This window comes from Euprymna scolopes, chromosome 6, assembly GCF_053919585.1.
Source record: "Euprymna scolopes isolate OS-2025 chromosome 6, ASM5391958v1, whole genome shotgun sequence".
NCBI lineage: Eukaryota > Metazoa > Mollusca > Cephalopoda > Sepiida > Sepiolidae > Euprymna > Euprymna scolopes.
The window spans coordinates 138,862,448-138,879,547 of record NC_136487.1 but is presented as its reverse complement, the minus strand read 5'-3'; the positions used below and the strand labels follow the sequence as shown (position 1 = coordinate 138,879,547).

The 17,100-nt window shown below is 33.7% G+C and overlaps 1 protein-coding gene across 5 annotated transcripts in view; it reads left to right on the top strand.

The window, feature by feature from the left end:
- The window catches only part of LOC145277992 (monocarboxylate transporter 9-like), a 166,338-nt gene extending 154,911 nt beyond the window's left edge, over positions 1 to 11,427 (top strand). For 4 of the 5 annotated variants that reach the window (XM_080130136.1, XM_080130139.1, XM_080130135.1 and 1 more), the window contains 2 exons: positions 3,735 to 3,860; positions 11,029 to 11,427. In XM_080130136.1, coding sequence (XP_079986262.1) covers positions 3,735 to 3,860; positions 11,029 to 11,156 — 254 coding nt within the window. In that variant the 3' untranslated portion in view covers positions 11,157 to 11,427. The remainder of the gene's footprint in view (positions 1 to 3,734; positions 3,861 to 11,028) is intronic. The other variant, XM_080130140.1, reaches the window with a different exon arrangement.
- The last annotated feature ends 5,673 nt before the right edge of the window (positions 11,428 to 17,100 follow it).

Here is a 17,100-nt window from a genome sequence, read left to right as displayed (position 1 = left end):
GTGTCAAAAAGCCAAGGTCGGTCGTCACACGCGGGCTCCTCTAGGCACGTTTCCAGTTCCAGATGAGAGATTTCAGCACATTCATATCGACATCACCGGACCATTTCCGACATGTGAAGGTCAGTGCTATCTGCTGACATGTATCGACAGATTCTCACGATGGTTTGAAGCTCTACCGATACCAGACATGACGGCATACACAACTGCCAGGACATTCCTTGCTGGCTGGGTGGCCAGATTCGGTGTACCACAAAATGTTACATCAGACAGAGGTCGATAGTTTGAGTCAGACCTTTTTCATAAACTTGCAAAACTTTTGGGCACCAAGAGTATACACACCACGGCTTATCACCACCAGGCAAACGGCATGGTCGAGCGACTACATCGCAGTCTAAAAGCCTCCTTACGGGCACAGCTTACGGACAATACAAGGTGGTTAGAACATCTGCCACTAATATTGTTGGGACTGCGGACAACGGTGAAAAGAGATATGGGGTTCTCAGCAGCGGAGGCTCTATATGGAACCACATTGCGGTTGCCAGCACAATATTTTTTTGAAGCACCAAAAAAAGTTATGGACATGACAGCGTTTGTCGACCGGCTAACAACAAAATGGCCAAGATGGCATATTCTCCCTCAGGCTCGAATAGGAACATGGTCCCATATGTACCTAAGGATTTAGAGACTTGCACGCACGTCTTTATCCGTGATACGGAAAGGAGGCATTCCCTGCAACCGCCGTATCGTGGCCCCTTTAAGGTTGTGGAGAGACAAAATAAGTTTTTCAAGGTGCTTATCAAGAATGAGGAACAAAACATTTCGGTAGACAGGTTAAAACCCGCAGCACTGGAAGAGACATATCTGAAAGTATCACCCCCCCCCCAAATGCCATGCCGGTAGATATGACGCTTCAGAAAGTAGAAAAGAAAAAGACACGGTCAGGTAGACATGTCAGATGGCCAGCACATTTAAAAAATTTTGTGACGGTTTAAATAAAATTAAAAATGTTGCCCATTTATTTCAGGTACTCCGTATTTTGGGGGGGAGTACTGTAGGGGAATAAATAAGAGCACCAGATTACCGGTGTAGGGTAAGGAGTGAGGTCCCTTGAAAAAAGAGAGGAGAGTCCGTACACATGAGGCACGGACGCAAAAATTTCTTCTCCTAAAAGACAATGTTGGACAGGCAGAGTACAACTCTAGAATACAGTCCTCACTCCTCCCGTAAACCCCACTATTGAAGTGAGTAATCTTTTTACCTTAATGTTCTGAATTGCAGTGTTGTCATGTTTTCATGTTTGTTACTAAATTCTTGTCGTTTATACTTGTTGTACGTTTAGTAATTATTAAAGCTGGTCGGTAGTTTTGGGACTTGGAAGAACCTAAACCCGTACCAACACTAGTATGGGAGTAATAAAACCAACGAATCTTATGGGTTTGCTAGCTAAAGTAAACCTTACTTATAGATAAAAGCCGTAAAAAAACATATACACGTTTAATTATTCTGATGATTTTCCTCTGGAATAAAACAAACGTTTCTGGGCAGGTTATTTTCAATAAAAATACGTTCATGCTATTACTAACCCTATTTCTGTACTGAGAACCGCTAAATTTAATATTGAAATATATATATATATATATATATATATATATATATATATATATATATATATATATATATATATAGATAGATAGATAGATAGATAGATAGATAGATAGATAAATATTATTGAATAGCACGGAGTTATTCTGTTTTACAATCTACCTTTTTATCTTCTCTAATCTTCGAATATGGCTAATCTAGAAAACAAAGTATTTAATAGAGAAGCCTTCTATTTATGTTCGATATGTGGACGATATTTTAATTCTTGCCAATAACACAGAGGAAATAGAATATTTTAAGGGTATATTTCAGAATAATTCCGTTCTTAACTTCACATACGAACTAAGTACTAATAATAAAATCTCGTTTTTAGACGTTCGCATTGACTCTAATAGCGATGAATTTATGACCTCCGTTTTTTAAAAAAAACTACATCCGTTAATTCCTGTATTTTAAATTTTAAAAGCGAATAACCATTCCGTTATAAAACGAATATAATAAGGAATCTTATACCTCGTGCAAAGTTGATTTCCTAAAACAAAAAAATTCTTTAATGAATTAAAAAATATAAAACAAGTGTTAATGAATAATCAATTCCCAAACTCTCTTGTAGATAAAGAAATAAAACTAACCATTAGCAATTTGAATCAAATTAGTAATATCCACGAAAATGATCAACCTGTTAATATCTATTACCGTAACCAGTTACACAAGAACTCAAAAATCGATGAAAGTATTCTTAAAAATATGATCCGTAGATACGTGGCTCCCAATAATAATAAAAAAATAAAATTTATTATATATTATAAAAAAATACAGACAACAAGCCTTGTAATGAAAAACAACATTTCGCGGGCAAGTGACCTGTTGGAAAGGACCAATGTAGTTTACAAATTCAGCTGCCCAATAGGAGAGTGTATCGCCAATACTAGTAGCTACATTGGTTACACAACTCACACATTGTCGCGAAGATTGACTCTCCACCTCTCTGACTCTAGCTCCATATCACATTTGAAGGGGCATGGCTGCCATCATTCGGAATTTCGAAGAATTATGGTAGAAAATACAAAAGTATTGCAGAGTGAGAGAAATGTAAATAGGCTAAGAATACTCGAGGCGTTGTACATTAAAATAAAGAAGCCTCAGATAAATAATATTAATTATGAGTGCAGCCGAAACATTTTGAAATGTTTGGGATAAATTTTGAATATATATGCGTGTGTGTATATGTATATAAATATATTTAATATATATATATATATATATATATATATATATATATATATATATATAAGGAAAAAAAGTCCGCCCATCTAACATGTAACAAGCTACCACGTGACTATGAACAAATGTATATATATATATATATATATATATATATATATATATATATATATATATATATATATATACGTAATTTAAAAAACAATTTCTACATTTATTTCTGCAATATGCCTGAGGATGATAGATGCACTTCTGTCGAAAGCACTCGCGATTATGGATCCAACTCATACAGTTTCGAGAACACAAAAAGGACTATTCGGAGATTGGAAAAGATAAAAAGGAAAATTGTAAAACAGAATAACTCCGTGCTATTCAATAGTATTTGTATTAATGAGAAGATGCTGCCTAAATATACACACTATATATATATATATATATATATATATATATATATATATATATATATATATATATATATATATATATTATATTATATTATATTATATTATATCATATTATATTATATTATATTATATTATATTAATTTATAATAGTATTTGTATTTATGGTGTTATCACTTATCGACGAGATGTGTTTGCACTGTGGATATTTCTTGGAAGAAATCTTTACGTTCTCTTATGGCACGACCCCTCCTAAATGTACGAGTTAATTTGGTCCATATGTTTGACGGGTCGTGTGTCGGGTTTTCGGCCTTATTAAATCTCTCCAGAGACTTTAATTATCTGGGTTTAGACTAACAGCTGAAATAGAAAGCTTGTCTAAAATGAACGAAGCTGGCCCCTGTACGCGTTAACGTTTGCTTGCGAAACCAAATCGCAAGATGGGGGCTAGCAAATGTATCCTTTACTATTTAACATAGAGTAAGAAGTTCAGTTTTCATCTTGCAGATTTTGGACTTTCACTTCGGATTGTACTGGTTTCAGCAATTCTTGGAAGAGAGGACATGACGACGGCTTATAGCATGTTATCAGTGTTACTTGGAGTTCTGTATATTATATATCCCACAATGAAAGGTATGGATGATATGTTTGTTATCTATTATTGGTTATATAAAATATTGCAATCGGCTCAAATTCTTGAGAAATTCGAAAATATATCTTAGTCTACTGTTAGATTTAAAAAGCTGTATACATAGCGTCCTACTCATTTCTTGTGGTGATAGTATAGTTGTTATATGGCCCTCAGTAAAAAAAAGTTGGAGTGCTATGTTTTTGTCTATCAATGTTTTCCTCGTGGGTTGAAGATTGTCTCGGTTGATTCTTCACTCGAGGAAAGAGGGAAATCCGTGCGGCATTTTCTGAAGCAAATAAAGATTATCTTATTAAGCAGGAAGACATGGAGTTTCTTTGGATTGAATGTTGTAATGCAATGACATTACATTTTATATTCTAATTTTTTTATATCTTAAACTAATTATCTTGCCTGGTGCTTTGTTGAAGATTTGGATATTAGTTTGTTTGTTTTTTTAAGAATTGGTCTCAATATTTTCTAAAAGAACTATCAATCAAATAATTATTTTATATTTTTGATAAATGAATCTTAATTGGATTCCAATTCTCTACAATATTGTCAGTCAAAAACAAATGAAAAATTGCATAAAGCGTCATCATTTAGATCGCATTTATATTTATTAGCTTATGCAAAGTTTGAGCTGATTTTTCAAATAACCAGTGTGGGTGGGCTCTCTCTATCGTGCTAGAAAATTATTCACATCAGAAAGTACCCGTTACCTTTACAAGGCCACAATTCGCTCATACACGAAGTCTTGTTGCCACATCTGGTCTGGTGCATCTACTATCAGTCCTTCATTCTTAGACAATATCTAAAAAATTCACAAATCTAATAGGTCCTGAATACTCAGCCAAACTCCAAACTCTGTCCCATCACCGCAATATTTCATTCCTGTGCCTGTTTTACAAGTACTTTAATGTAATGTGTTCTGATGAACTCATAGCATTTGTGCTCACCCGACTCACATACTTCCGAATACTCCGGCCAGCAGCAAAATCCCATACCTTAACTGACGAGCTCCCTAGATGTTGGAAAGTTTTCTACTCTAATAGTTTCTTCCATCGAACTATCAGACTTCAGAATTTCCTCCGTTACCTCATTCACTGACTGGCTTAACCTGCAGAAGTTTAAATGTAATGAGAACAAGAGCCCCTGTTAAGCACGATCGCATAGAGTATCCTCTTACGTTCAAGTGACAATATGTCTTGTTTAGGGGTGAAAAAGAGTTTTTAACAATGTTGCTTATACTAGCAAGATCATATATTATTTAATTAATTGGAATTCATTTATTGAGATGAGTATTATTTATTAACTGACGGTAACCACCTGATGAAGGCCAAAGGAATAGTTGGCCGAAACATCGTGAAACAACTAAAAGATAAGGATAATATTCCGCAATAAATAAATGATTAGCAAACTCATATTCTAAAAAAAATATTTAACCGACATTTATCAAAAAGGTGTCGGCAAAATGTAGTTTTACTACTACAGAAATATTGTTAATCTCTTTTCGCTTTTCCTCTTTAGCATGGCATTGTAGTTATATGTAGTAAGGCGTTATTTTTTGTCTCAGTTTTTCTTTACAATATTTTTGGTATGAAGATTGTTACAATGAAGACATTTTGGACAGTATCTTTGAGATCATTTGGTCTTTTCTCTTTAGTATTGCTATGTAGTCTCCGACTTGTTTATCGTTTCAGTATGTCTTTAAAGATATTCTTGCCTGGAAGAGTGTTACAATGAAGACATTTTTACCGTATCATTCTGCCACTACAGGAATATTGTTAGTCTTTTCTGGCTTTTCCTTTATGCTGTGGTGCTGATCTTGTTCTCAACTTGTCTTTCCCTTCAGTTTTTTTTTTATCTAAAATACGAGTTCTGGCTAGGAAGACTGTTACAACAATATGTATTTAACCTTATACTTGGGTTCTTCCACTGTGATTGAAGAGTCGGACTTGTTTTACACTAGTTTTTCGTTAAAAATACGTATTTTTCTTAGGAAGATTGTTGCAATGGAGACATTTTTTATAATAGTGCTGCATTGTAATATTCGGCTTATTCATTTTTGGTACTAAGATTGTAACAATGAAAAGATATTTGACAGTATCGTTGTGTTCGTCTTGTTTCTTCTGTTTAGTGTGGCATTATAGAAATCAAATTGATCAATGTGGACGTTTTAGCGTACCGTTGGACTAGTTTTGTTTCTCCCCTTTAATGTGACATTGTAGTGTTCGGTATTTTTCGCTTCAGTTATTCTTTAAAAATACATATTCTTGTTAGGAAGAGTGACACAATGTGTGCATTTTAATGTATCGTTAGGCTCTTCTCTCTTTTCTGATCGTTCGTGTGATATCGCAGTACCTACTTGTTTCTTGCTTAAAATTTTCTTTAAAAATACATCTTTTTGCTATAAATTATTTTAGATATTTTTACCGTATATTTTACTGTCTTATAGTTTGCATTGCAGGACTCCAGTTGAATTTTTTACTTCAGGTTTTCTCTTAAAAGATACGTATTCTGCATAGGATGACTGTTGCAACGAAGGCACTTTTGCCCGCATTGTTGGTCTTTTTGTGTTTCTCCTTTTTAAGTGTGGCATTTTAGTGTCCACCATATTTTCGCTTAAGTTTTTTTTTCTTTGTAAAAATACATATTCTTGATAGGATGATTATTGCAATGAAGATAATTTTTACATTATCGTTGAACACTTCTTGTTTATTCTCTTTGGTTTTGTATTGTAGTGTTCGATTGTTTTTTCTTCAGATTTTATTTTTTAAAAATGTATACTCTTGCTAGGATTATTGCTACAAGGAAGACATTTTTATAGTATTTGTTGCCTCTTATTATTTTCAATCATTTTGGCTGGTAGCGTATTGTTAGACTTCTTTTCACCTCAGATTTATTTTTATTCTTTTTCTGTAGTTATTGTGCTTCATCATTGAACGATTCAAAACGATATTGACAAAGCGTAACAACATGCAAATTAACAAAACTATCCAGTGGACAACGCAACTATAAATAAATTCCTTTTTATGCCACGAAAACGGAACATCTGTTCAACATCGCTATGCAACGATATATACAACGCATGTATTCAATTGCAGAAAAGTATTAGTTCCCTCACGTGTACCACACGCCTATTCATTTAACATGCACGCTTTTACAGTAAGTCAACTCTTAAGTGCGCCAACTGCAAGGTAACTGAAACGTATAAAATCTGATATTCTTAACCCTTTACATAACGAGTTTCATGGACAGGCTAAATTACAAACGTGATATCAATAGTAAAAATGATATTATAGGCATGACACTAATTGTCCGCACCCATAAAAAAAATCACAAGTAAAAACTAGTAAAATGAAATCAATTCATCGTAACTTTTTTCTATATTGAAGAGAAAAGATTAGGGTTAAAATAACATATAAACATTCTTTATTTTACACTGAATAAAATGGAGGAGCTTTATCTGTGCCTAAACCTAAACGTAGATTCCATGAACAAAGCTTTTTTATTAGAACTGCACGCCTGTGGAATTGTCTTCCGTTTTCCTGCTTTCCAGCTGACTACAATATGGTTGTCTTCAAGTCTAACGTAAATAAGTTCTTGATGAGCCGTTCCATATAAGTTATCAAATTTAACAAATTTTCATTACTAATGATTATTATATTGTCCAACTTCTACTGTACACTCTTTAACCCTTATCCTTGAGTGGCCTATTGGCCTTGATAATGTGGTGATACCTATGAAAAAAAAAAAAGAAAAAGTCCAATGTGAACAAGTTCTAATTGAATCGTCCCCCTAAGTAATCCAAGTTACAAAATTTCCACTGTTTACTATGCTAAAATCACAATGACTAATGTATACCTATTAACCCTTATCCTTGAGTGGCCTCTGGGCCTTGATAAGTGGTGACACCCATGTAAAAAAAAAAAAACATCACAAAATAACCAAAGATAAAAAATGAGAAATTAAAAATGGCGTCGCAGATATACGAAGAACGCAGCTTATTAAACATTAAAAATATAGAGAAAAAATTAGTGCAAATATATATCTATTTAAAGTGTTTGTTCAATCATTATTCAAGTGAAATATAACAGTAAAGTTTTACTTTTGACTTGAAATTTTATAAGAAAGACATATACAAATATAAAATTTTCATATTTTAGCAGACAACACCTAAAACAATAAACTTCCGGTTTGATATTGAACCCGTTAACTGATAAAATTCCCTTTAATATTAAATTTTAATATCGTAATTTGTAGCCCGAACAAAATTAATATTTACATTATTTTTTTATTAAATTCCTCTTTATTCTAGGAAATATCAATCTTTAATTCCTAAAACTAAGCTTTTTTTATCCTAACTAAATCTTTAAATTAACTTTGTCGGAAACTTATTTTCCGTATAAATTTTTGGTATGGACATAAGCTAGAAGTCACATTTTTATTTAATATTAACAGATTGTAAAACATGCCGTGCACAAATAAATTTAATTAACTCTTAAATCATAATTGTTTCAGTGACTTGGTTTAGAAATTCTATTTTTGTTCTAACAAATGACAAAAGAAATGAGTAACGCTACGATTTTTATTAGCGAAGTGTGAACAGATTAGTGCGCCATCGACCTTTCGTAGAAAAAAAAATATTCACGTTCGATTTCTTAATATATTCTTTAATTATTAACTATTCAAAAACGGCATCGATTTTTAAAAAAATGTTTTTGAATTATTAACAGTACGATTGTCTGTTTATTCATAATAGGTTTTAAGGCAGAATCTTCAACATTTTTTTCAAAAACCTTAAAAAATTTCATCATTAAAAGAAATAAAAAATAATTTCGGAAATCGTTTGAAATTATACAGGTAAACACTGTCAAATATAAATAATAAATAATTTTAAAACATTTCATAAAACTTAAATAAGTTTAATATATCTTCCAACTTTTCTATTTTTTCCTTTTTGGAAAGATCGATAAAAATCGTATAAATCAGCAATGTTTTTGACTCAAAATTAAATATCTTTTATTTCATCATTCCAGTATATTTTAATATGTAATCACCCCCCTCCTCCAAAAAAAAATCAGATTAGAGCGTTAGGAGGGGGAGAGCCAAATATGAGAATTTTTCATATTATTTTATTTCAGTCCATATGTATTTCAGTCTTTTGTTTTTTTTTTAATAAGTGTAAAAATATTACTAAAATTGATCAATTATTTGATTTTTGAGAGAATTTTGAAAATCGCGTCGTTTTCATTGTTTACGTCAAAATATGTAAAAATTAACATTGGGTTCCATTTTCCCCGTTTTGGGCTTTTGGGGGAATTTTTTGAAAATTTACTGATTTTATGGAGAGTAAAAGAAAATATGAAATTTTTTTAGAATTTTTTAGAATTTTTTTTTCTTGAGAATATTGCAAAAATTATAATGAATAAATTTTATTTTACAAGTTTTTAAGAAAATTCCGCCTTTATTATGGTCATACCTAAGATATCACTAGTGAATAAAACACATTACTTATACAGTAATTGAATAATTCCACCTCTCCAATAACAAAAGATTCAGCCTCAACCTTTTGCAATATGATTTGCTTACTATTAATTTACTTCTTTAAATAATTTTTATTACATATTAAATAACCGATAATCCATCTTCTTCCATAGTTAACTGTTCTTTTAGCGCATTTAGCCCACTTTATTTTTTTATGACCGGATTTGAAATAATGTAAGAAAATTTTAAATTATTTATTATACTGTTATCTTTGTTATTAAATTCTTCTTTTGTTTTCTTTTTTTTTAATTCCTGGAAGAATGCACAGAATTTTGAAAAATGTTCAACATAGTTTCCTTCTATCAGGTTGACAAGAAATTTTTTCGCGGTTTTTAACTTTTAAATTCAGATGAACATATCTCGGCTCAAACAATAAAAACTATTGATCGACATAAGCACCATCAGAATCAACACACTTTTGCCAACGCAAAACAAGTGTATTCATGTCTGTAACGTAAAAATCTTGCGTTGTGGTATCGATGAAGTCGCCGAAGGCGTTTTGGATATCGCTTAGGTTTTTAAAGCATTTCTTATGCAGAAAGTTGTTGAGATGCTTGAGAAAATGGTAGTCGCTAGGTGAGAGGTCTGGAAAGTATGGCGGATGAGGCAGAGTTTCGCAGCCCAATTCGTTTAACTTCTGTAGGGTCAGTTTAGCAACGTGCGGTCGGGCATTGTTGTGGAGGAGAATTGGGCGTTTTCTGCTGAATAATGCTGACTGCTGTTGTCAAATTTTCTGATGCATTTCATCTATTTGTTGGCAGTACTTCGTCGCCATAATGTTTTCGCCTGCATTCAAAAAACTGTCATGGATGAGGCCGGTCACAGACTACTAAAGAATTAACATGACCTTTTTTTGTGTGCAACTCTGGCTTCAGGAATTGTCGTGAAGCTTCGTCAGCATCTAACCGCTGAGCTGAGCATCTCCGGTTGCACTTTTCATCACAAATCAACACCCAGTCCAGAAACGGGTCATTCATGTTGCATAAAAGGATGGAAGATGACACTTCATAACAGCGTTTGTTTTGGTTGTTGTCCAATTCGTGAGGCACTCATTTATCAAGTTTTTTGTCTTTCCAGTCTCTCAAGTGGTTGGAAATCGTCGTATACGTTACGTCTAATTCATAGGCAAGTGATCGAACAGTTATACGTGAATTGCCTTCGACTAAAGCTCTTAATTGATCGTTGTCAACATCCGATGCTGACTACTACGCTCATTATTTTCAAAACTCTCGTCGCTGCCACAAAATTTCTTAAACCACCATTGTATTGTGCGTTCAATAGTGGTTCTTTGGTCATATGCTTTGTTGATATTGCGAGCTGTTTCAATAGTTTTTCGGCCTAGCTTGAATTGAAATAAGAAATTGTGCAAAATTTTTTTCTATCTTGTATTCAACGTAACATAATTGTTTTAAAAAGATTTTTATTTAAACGATTACATAGAGCAAAAAACGCTCTTTCAAATGATATATAAAGTAAAGGTATTATAACGAAAACTTATTTGAAAATACATCATTTGAAATCCAAATTTAAAATTTCGCAAGAACTTTCTTCTCAATCTAATAATATTTAAAAACCTGAGTATCAAGTTACTACTGTTTACTAATTTAACATTAATCATTTCAGGATTTGTCTACGAGGCGACACAGCAGTTCTCCATGGTTTTCTACTTTGATGCTGCAGTTGTTTTCTTAGGAGTCGTTTTATCGTGTGGGATCATCTACGCACAGAAGACAGGAAAATTCGTTGAATAAGACATAATAAAGTTTAAACATAATCGCTGTAAATACGCATGCGCTAAATCAAAGGGAGATAATTAATACAAACTTAATGCAGTATAATATTTAAACAAACTTAATGTAGTATAGTGCTTGAAACAAACGACGACTGATTTTGTAAAGAAATTAACTTGTTCCTAACGAAAAATTGTAGAAGAAAATGTTAAATACAGTAATAAAAATACAACTCTTAAAATTAATCGGACGATTTGGTATAAAGGTAAATGTTTCGTAATGTGTCATTGTGCCTATGTTTTTTGTTTTTTGTTGGGTTTTTTTGTTTGTTTGTTTTGGGTTTTTTGCATAATTTTCTAACTAATCTCATATCAGTTGAGTTCTGGGTGCATGTGTGACACTATCACGGAAAGCGACTCTCAAAACATCAACGTCCATGTTTTAGTCACCTTGAGGCTGCGTCAATCGATTGATCAATTCATTTCCCCATTTACTCTGAACCACAACCTGCCTTTAATTGTCCTAATCTGGAACTACATTCAACTGTTGCAAACTCAAGGCCGTCTGTAAACTTCCCTAACTCTCATAAACCATCGCTAAACTCACTCCTATTCCTAAAACTGTCCGTAAATTAACTCTGAATATATTGCCTTCTATGTTCGGTTCTTTGCCCCAGTTAACTGCCACACCTTGATTAGTAATCCTTTTTTTTTTTCACTTCTTAGCATTATTTGGGGAGGGGGTTTAGCTCCACAGTATCACATTAAAGTAAAGCCTGATGCTGAACCAATTTTCATACCAAAACCTCAGGTACCGAATGTGATGTAATGAATACAAGTTCATCCTTACAATAATATGATTGGATGGTTAAGTCATAAATACCCTCTGGTAAAGCCACCTGGAGCAGTTGCTAAAAGGTATGCCAAAAACCTTATGATAGGGATATTCCAGCTCCGACCATGAACACTCATTCAACAAAACGATTTACCAGATTATTACTTGAATACTGTAGCTAAATCCACTCGGTTACTTTCAAACGAATATATCTTTCATGGACATATCGCTATAATATACTTAACAGAATGAATAAGGAGTTAGAACGTCTACAACAAGAAGAGATACAACAGCCAACTAATTACTCCATATGGGCAGCTTCTTTTGTTGTTGTTGTTGTTGTTAAGAAAAGGAGGTATAACGTCTGCAACAATGTGACACGATGTTCAACTGAGGTCGTTGAGTGCTGGAGAGGTAGGAAAATGACAAAGGATAAATGACAAAAGAAAAGTAAGTTTAGTGAGTAATAAAAGGGCTTCTCAATAGACAATGGATAAGAATTTGTTCTTAACTAAGATAAAGTTAAATAAGGGTAGCGTTTAAATTAGGGTGTGACCAATGGCGATAGCAAACGGACTGAACAACAGACTAACGATCGAGCAATAGGAACAACACTTGACAGGGGCTTGGGTCAGCTGGACGCTTAGTGAGTTGAGGCTTGTACTCTGAGATGGACAGTTGGAGTTTGAACGCCACTGAAGGCTGATCATGTTTTGGACCAGATCGTAAGCCCTTGTACAACTAGAGATGAATTAATCAACTAACCAATGAAGACGGCCTCGACCGTAGATATAAATGTAGAGGACAGTTTCACATACACTCAGATTCCAACCGATATGTTTATGTGAAGTATTGGCATCTGTATTTTTCTGTGTTTGTGTTTTGTTTTATTTTTCTACTTGTGGACCCATGTGCGTCCTCATCGATGGTCGTCAGTAAAAAAATGATGATACAGCCATAAGAAGATATGAAGTTGAATGAAAACTCCATGGCACATATGATATTTGGAGTCGGCGACAAGAAGGGATACTACAGCCAATGAATTATGCCATATGGGCAGCACCCTATGTTGTTGTTGTTGTTGTTGAGGAGGAGGAGGAGGAGGAGGAGGAGGAGGAGGAGGAGGAGGAGGAGAATGAATGCAAGAGTTAGAATACGTGCTGACTACACCATTGGATCGAACAATCCCTTATATGCACATCAGTACCGGTTACCTTTGCCAGATTTTTTCTCAAAATGAATTGATGGAAATTGTTTTACAAAAATTACATTTTTGGGATTTTTTTTTCCTGTAGTTGGAGGTTGATGAGGAGTCACAAGCTTCTGACAATCAACAAAGACAAAGGATGTTGAGATTCAACCACCTTTTTTTCAGTCAAACCAGCCGCAGCCATATTTCCGGTAATCAACTGATGCAATGTTAATCAGATATACAGTGTAAACATGTGCTAGGCTGCATGTTTTAGTGGTGCATGCAATTGGTGGACTACATAGAATTGAAATAAAATAAGTGCCTCATTGCATGGGGTTCAGATTGAGAGCAACTCACTTGAGAAAAGTAATGTCTGAGATTATTTGCATATAAAACCCTTTGAATGGATATTTAAACTCATTATCTTTATTAGGTATCTCAAGTAATCAGCTACTGGGTAGTGGTAGTCGCATGGTGATCATTGATAAAGACCAGAATCTAAGATTACTGGTCAGAGATGAAAAGATTCAAGGAGAAAAGAGAAGGCAAAGTCAGACCTTTGGGCATGACAGAGGTGGTTGTTTTTATTCTGAGAACTGGCAATCAGTTGGATTGATATGCTCTCTGAACAAGGTGGGCCATTGGGGTTCTTAGCTAAAGGATTGTGTTGATTTGACTTGATTTGATCTCATTTTGTATGTCTGTTATTCAACATAAGCAAACAGGTACCATTTTAAGTTCCCAAGAAAAATAAACCTCTTTTAATTGTTTTTAAACTGAAGTTGTGATTTTTTATTGGAAGTAAAATTTCTTTGTTGCCGGCACTGAGTCAAACAACAACTTTGAACCGTCACAATAAGTGGGACGATCATGCGTGCGCAAGAATTGCAGCATTCATTGATGTCATCGTTACAGATGATACACGTGAATATTACAGCATTTGATTTTTATATTTGATCGAATTCAGCTGTATGGATTGCATGTAAAGCTAAAAATGACAAATTAAATATCTGGGATTCACTTTTGATATAGTCGACGGCTGTACTCTGAAAATATTTCAGACATAAAAAAATGCAAATACCAGCAAATATTAAAAAATTTCGCTCTTTTCTAGAAGTAGTTATCCACTGCAGTGCATTTTTGGCAGAACTTCATCGTATTCGTGCACCTCGCAATAATCTTTTATAAAAAAAGGATATGTGTCAGAAATTGTTCAATGAATGCCAGTCTGCCTTTTATAAGATTAAATCATTACTTTTCAGATATGTTGATCACACACGGCAACCATGGATACTATTGTTGTTTCTGATGCATCAGATTATAGTGTTAGAGCTGTTATTTCATATAGCTTTCCTGGTGGTAGATACAAAAGCAATAGCATGCATCCAGGTCACAGACACTTGCTGAGCTGAACTATAGTCAGATAGAAAAGGAAGTAGTGGCAATAATTTTTGCCACACAAAAAAATGCACAAGACACTACATGGACGTTCAACGATTCTAAAATTTTAACATATTTTAAGCTGAATTAGAATCCCAGAGACCAGTTTGTAACCTTGATATTGCTTTGATTCATTTCCAAATTTTTGCAAGTAAAATAACATCAACCACATGCCACTATTTCATCCTCAATTAAACAGAGAGGTTGAATACATTTTAAAGAGAGCACTTTTAGGGGGGGATGGGACGATTCCAATATTTTTCCAATTCTGATACGATTACTGATTTTGTTAAAAATTCCTGATTATGTTTGAAACAAACCAGGTTTCACAAAATTCATTTTGGTTTCTATAGTTCGAACAAATACATCAAATTGTATTTAGGCAATTTAATAATCCTTCGCCATGTCCTAGATTGAAACAAAACCTGTTTTACAATGCCCATTTTGGATTTTGCGCAACACAAGTAAACACTGAAATCATCATTCTCCTTTTCAGATGAATTGATTTGGGTGCACGGTCTGCAGGTTGATATGCCATGGATTCACACTATAGTCTGGCTAACAAAATGCAGTGCTTCAGGCATCTGTTTTAAGTGCCAACTATATGTAAAATGAATCTTTGAGAAACTTTGGGTTGTGCATGCTTTTTTCCTCCACTAAAAGTTTCATTTCCGCTCCTCTTAAATTAACTGCTTTGCTTTCTCCATTGCAGTACTTGACTTTGCTTGTGGCCAAGTGACTCAGTTTATCCCTCTTTACTTTCAGAAGGAGAGGGAGAGAGAGTGAGAGATGGATAGATGTTTCTTTGTCTAGCTGACTTCTGCTCGCATAGACACGTTAGCGCTTAGATATCTTGCTCGTGCGCATAGATGTGGGACTGTCTGGTAGCTTAACTGAGGCCAGGAGGTGAGAGGAGTGAGGGTGGTCACTGATGTATTATGGCCTCACTCTGATTTCACATCACACAACTGAAATGCTTGTGCCAGCCAGGCAGAGTTAAGAAGGATTATATAGCATGTTCTGGACAGGTTTTAGAAATTTACTTTCAAACTAATCTCTGACCAGGTCTTTATTTATCCCTTTTTCTCTAAAGTCCTTATGACCACTTCCATGTTTTCCTTGACCTTTTTTTGTTAACTGACCCTGCTACCATTAACTCATAGTTAATGGTAGCAGGGTCAGTTAACAAAAAAAGTTCATACAGATTTTCAATATCCATTTTTAAGGACTTTTCAAGGTTTTTCAAAGCCTTCTCCAGACAAAATTCAAGTTTTCAAAACAAAACTTGGGATTTGTTTTACAATCCAGTGATTCGAAAAAGTGGTCAAAACTCAAATATACAATAAATAAATGTTACCATAGCCAATAAAAGTTACTTTGCAACCCACTCGCATTATTTTTTGGTGTTTTTAAATAGTTTTAAATGCTTTTCATTTCAAATATTAACTCTCTTTACGGCGTTTGATTTCCAACCAAGATGGCTGCCATTTTGTTTTTACTTTTTTTTTGCGGCGGGAGGGGGGGGGCATTGAAGAGTCCTGTCCGCACAAGAAAAGTATTTTTTAGAGAGGAGGAGGGTAATTTTATTTATGGCAGCCACCATTACTCCTCTCCCCTTGTGTCCCCGCTTAAAAAAAAGAAATTAAATTATAAATTAGAACCGAAATAGGCAGAGATTTGACTCTTTATCACAAAACTGCCTCAGTTAATTTTGTGATACAGGGATATAACTCTTGTATTCACAATAATTCAAAGCAATTTCAGAACAATGCATTTAGATTTTATTTTCAATATTTCAAAAATATTTTAATGGTATTTTTATTAATACTTAAAAAATAATTTAATAGTATTTATTTCAATTTTATTTTTAATATTTTTACACAAATTTTTACAGAACATAAAGAATATAATTTTCAAGTCCTTTTCCAGAAATTTTCAAGACATTTTCCAATACTTTCAAGGATTTTCCAGGTAATAATAGAAATAAGACCTTTTCAAGGCAAAAGTCAAAATTCAAGGACTTTTTAAGTCTGTAAAAATCTTGTAAATGTTCAATATCTACAAACTCAAGAACTCATATCCTTTCAGTGTGAGTGAAGCAACAAAATTTGTTTTTGCACAAAGTTTCCGGTTTTGCATACGATTTAGAATTAATCTTTCTCAGAGCATATCAGAACTTATCTTGTCTTTGAGACTCACATATTGCATCTATCATACGATTCTGATATCATGTCTCTCCATGTAACATATCCTCAACCATTACTGGTCAGATTTCCCTTTCATACATCATCACACTGTGTACATATGACTTATCAATTCCAACCTTAATCGACAGTAGTAATGCTTAAATTAATTCATCCACAGTAGCGCCAGCTTCTGTACTTCCCTGTGCTTCAATGATATCTCCAAGTAAAGGCAAAACAAAAAAAAAAGAAAGGAAACAAACGGTTTAATAAGTGAAAAAAAATAAAAAATAAAACAAGGAAAGGGGAAAAAAGA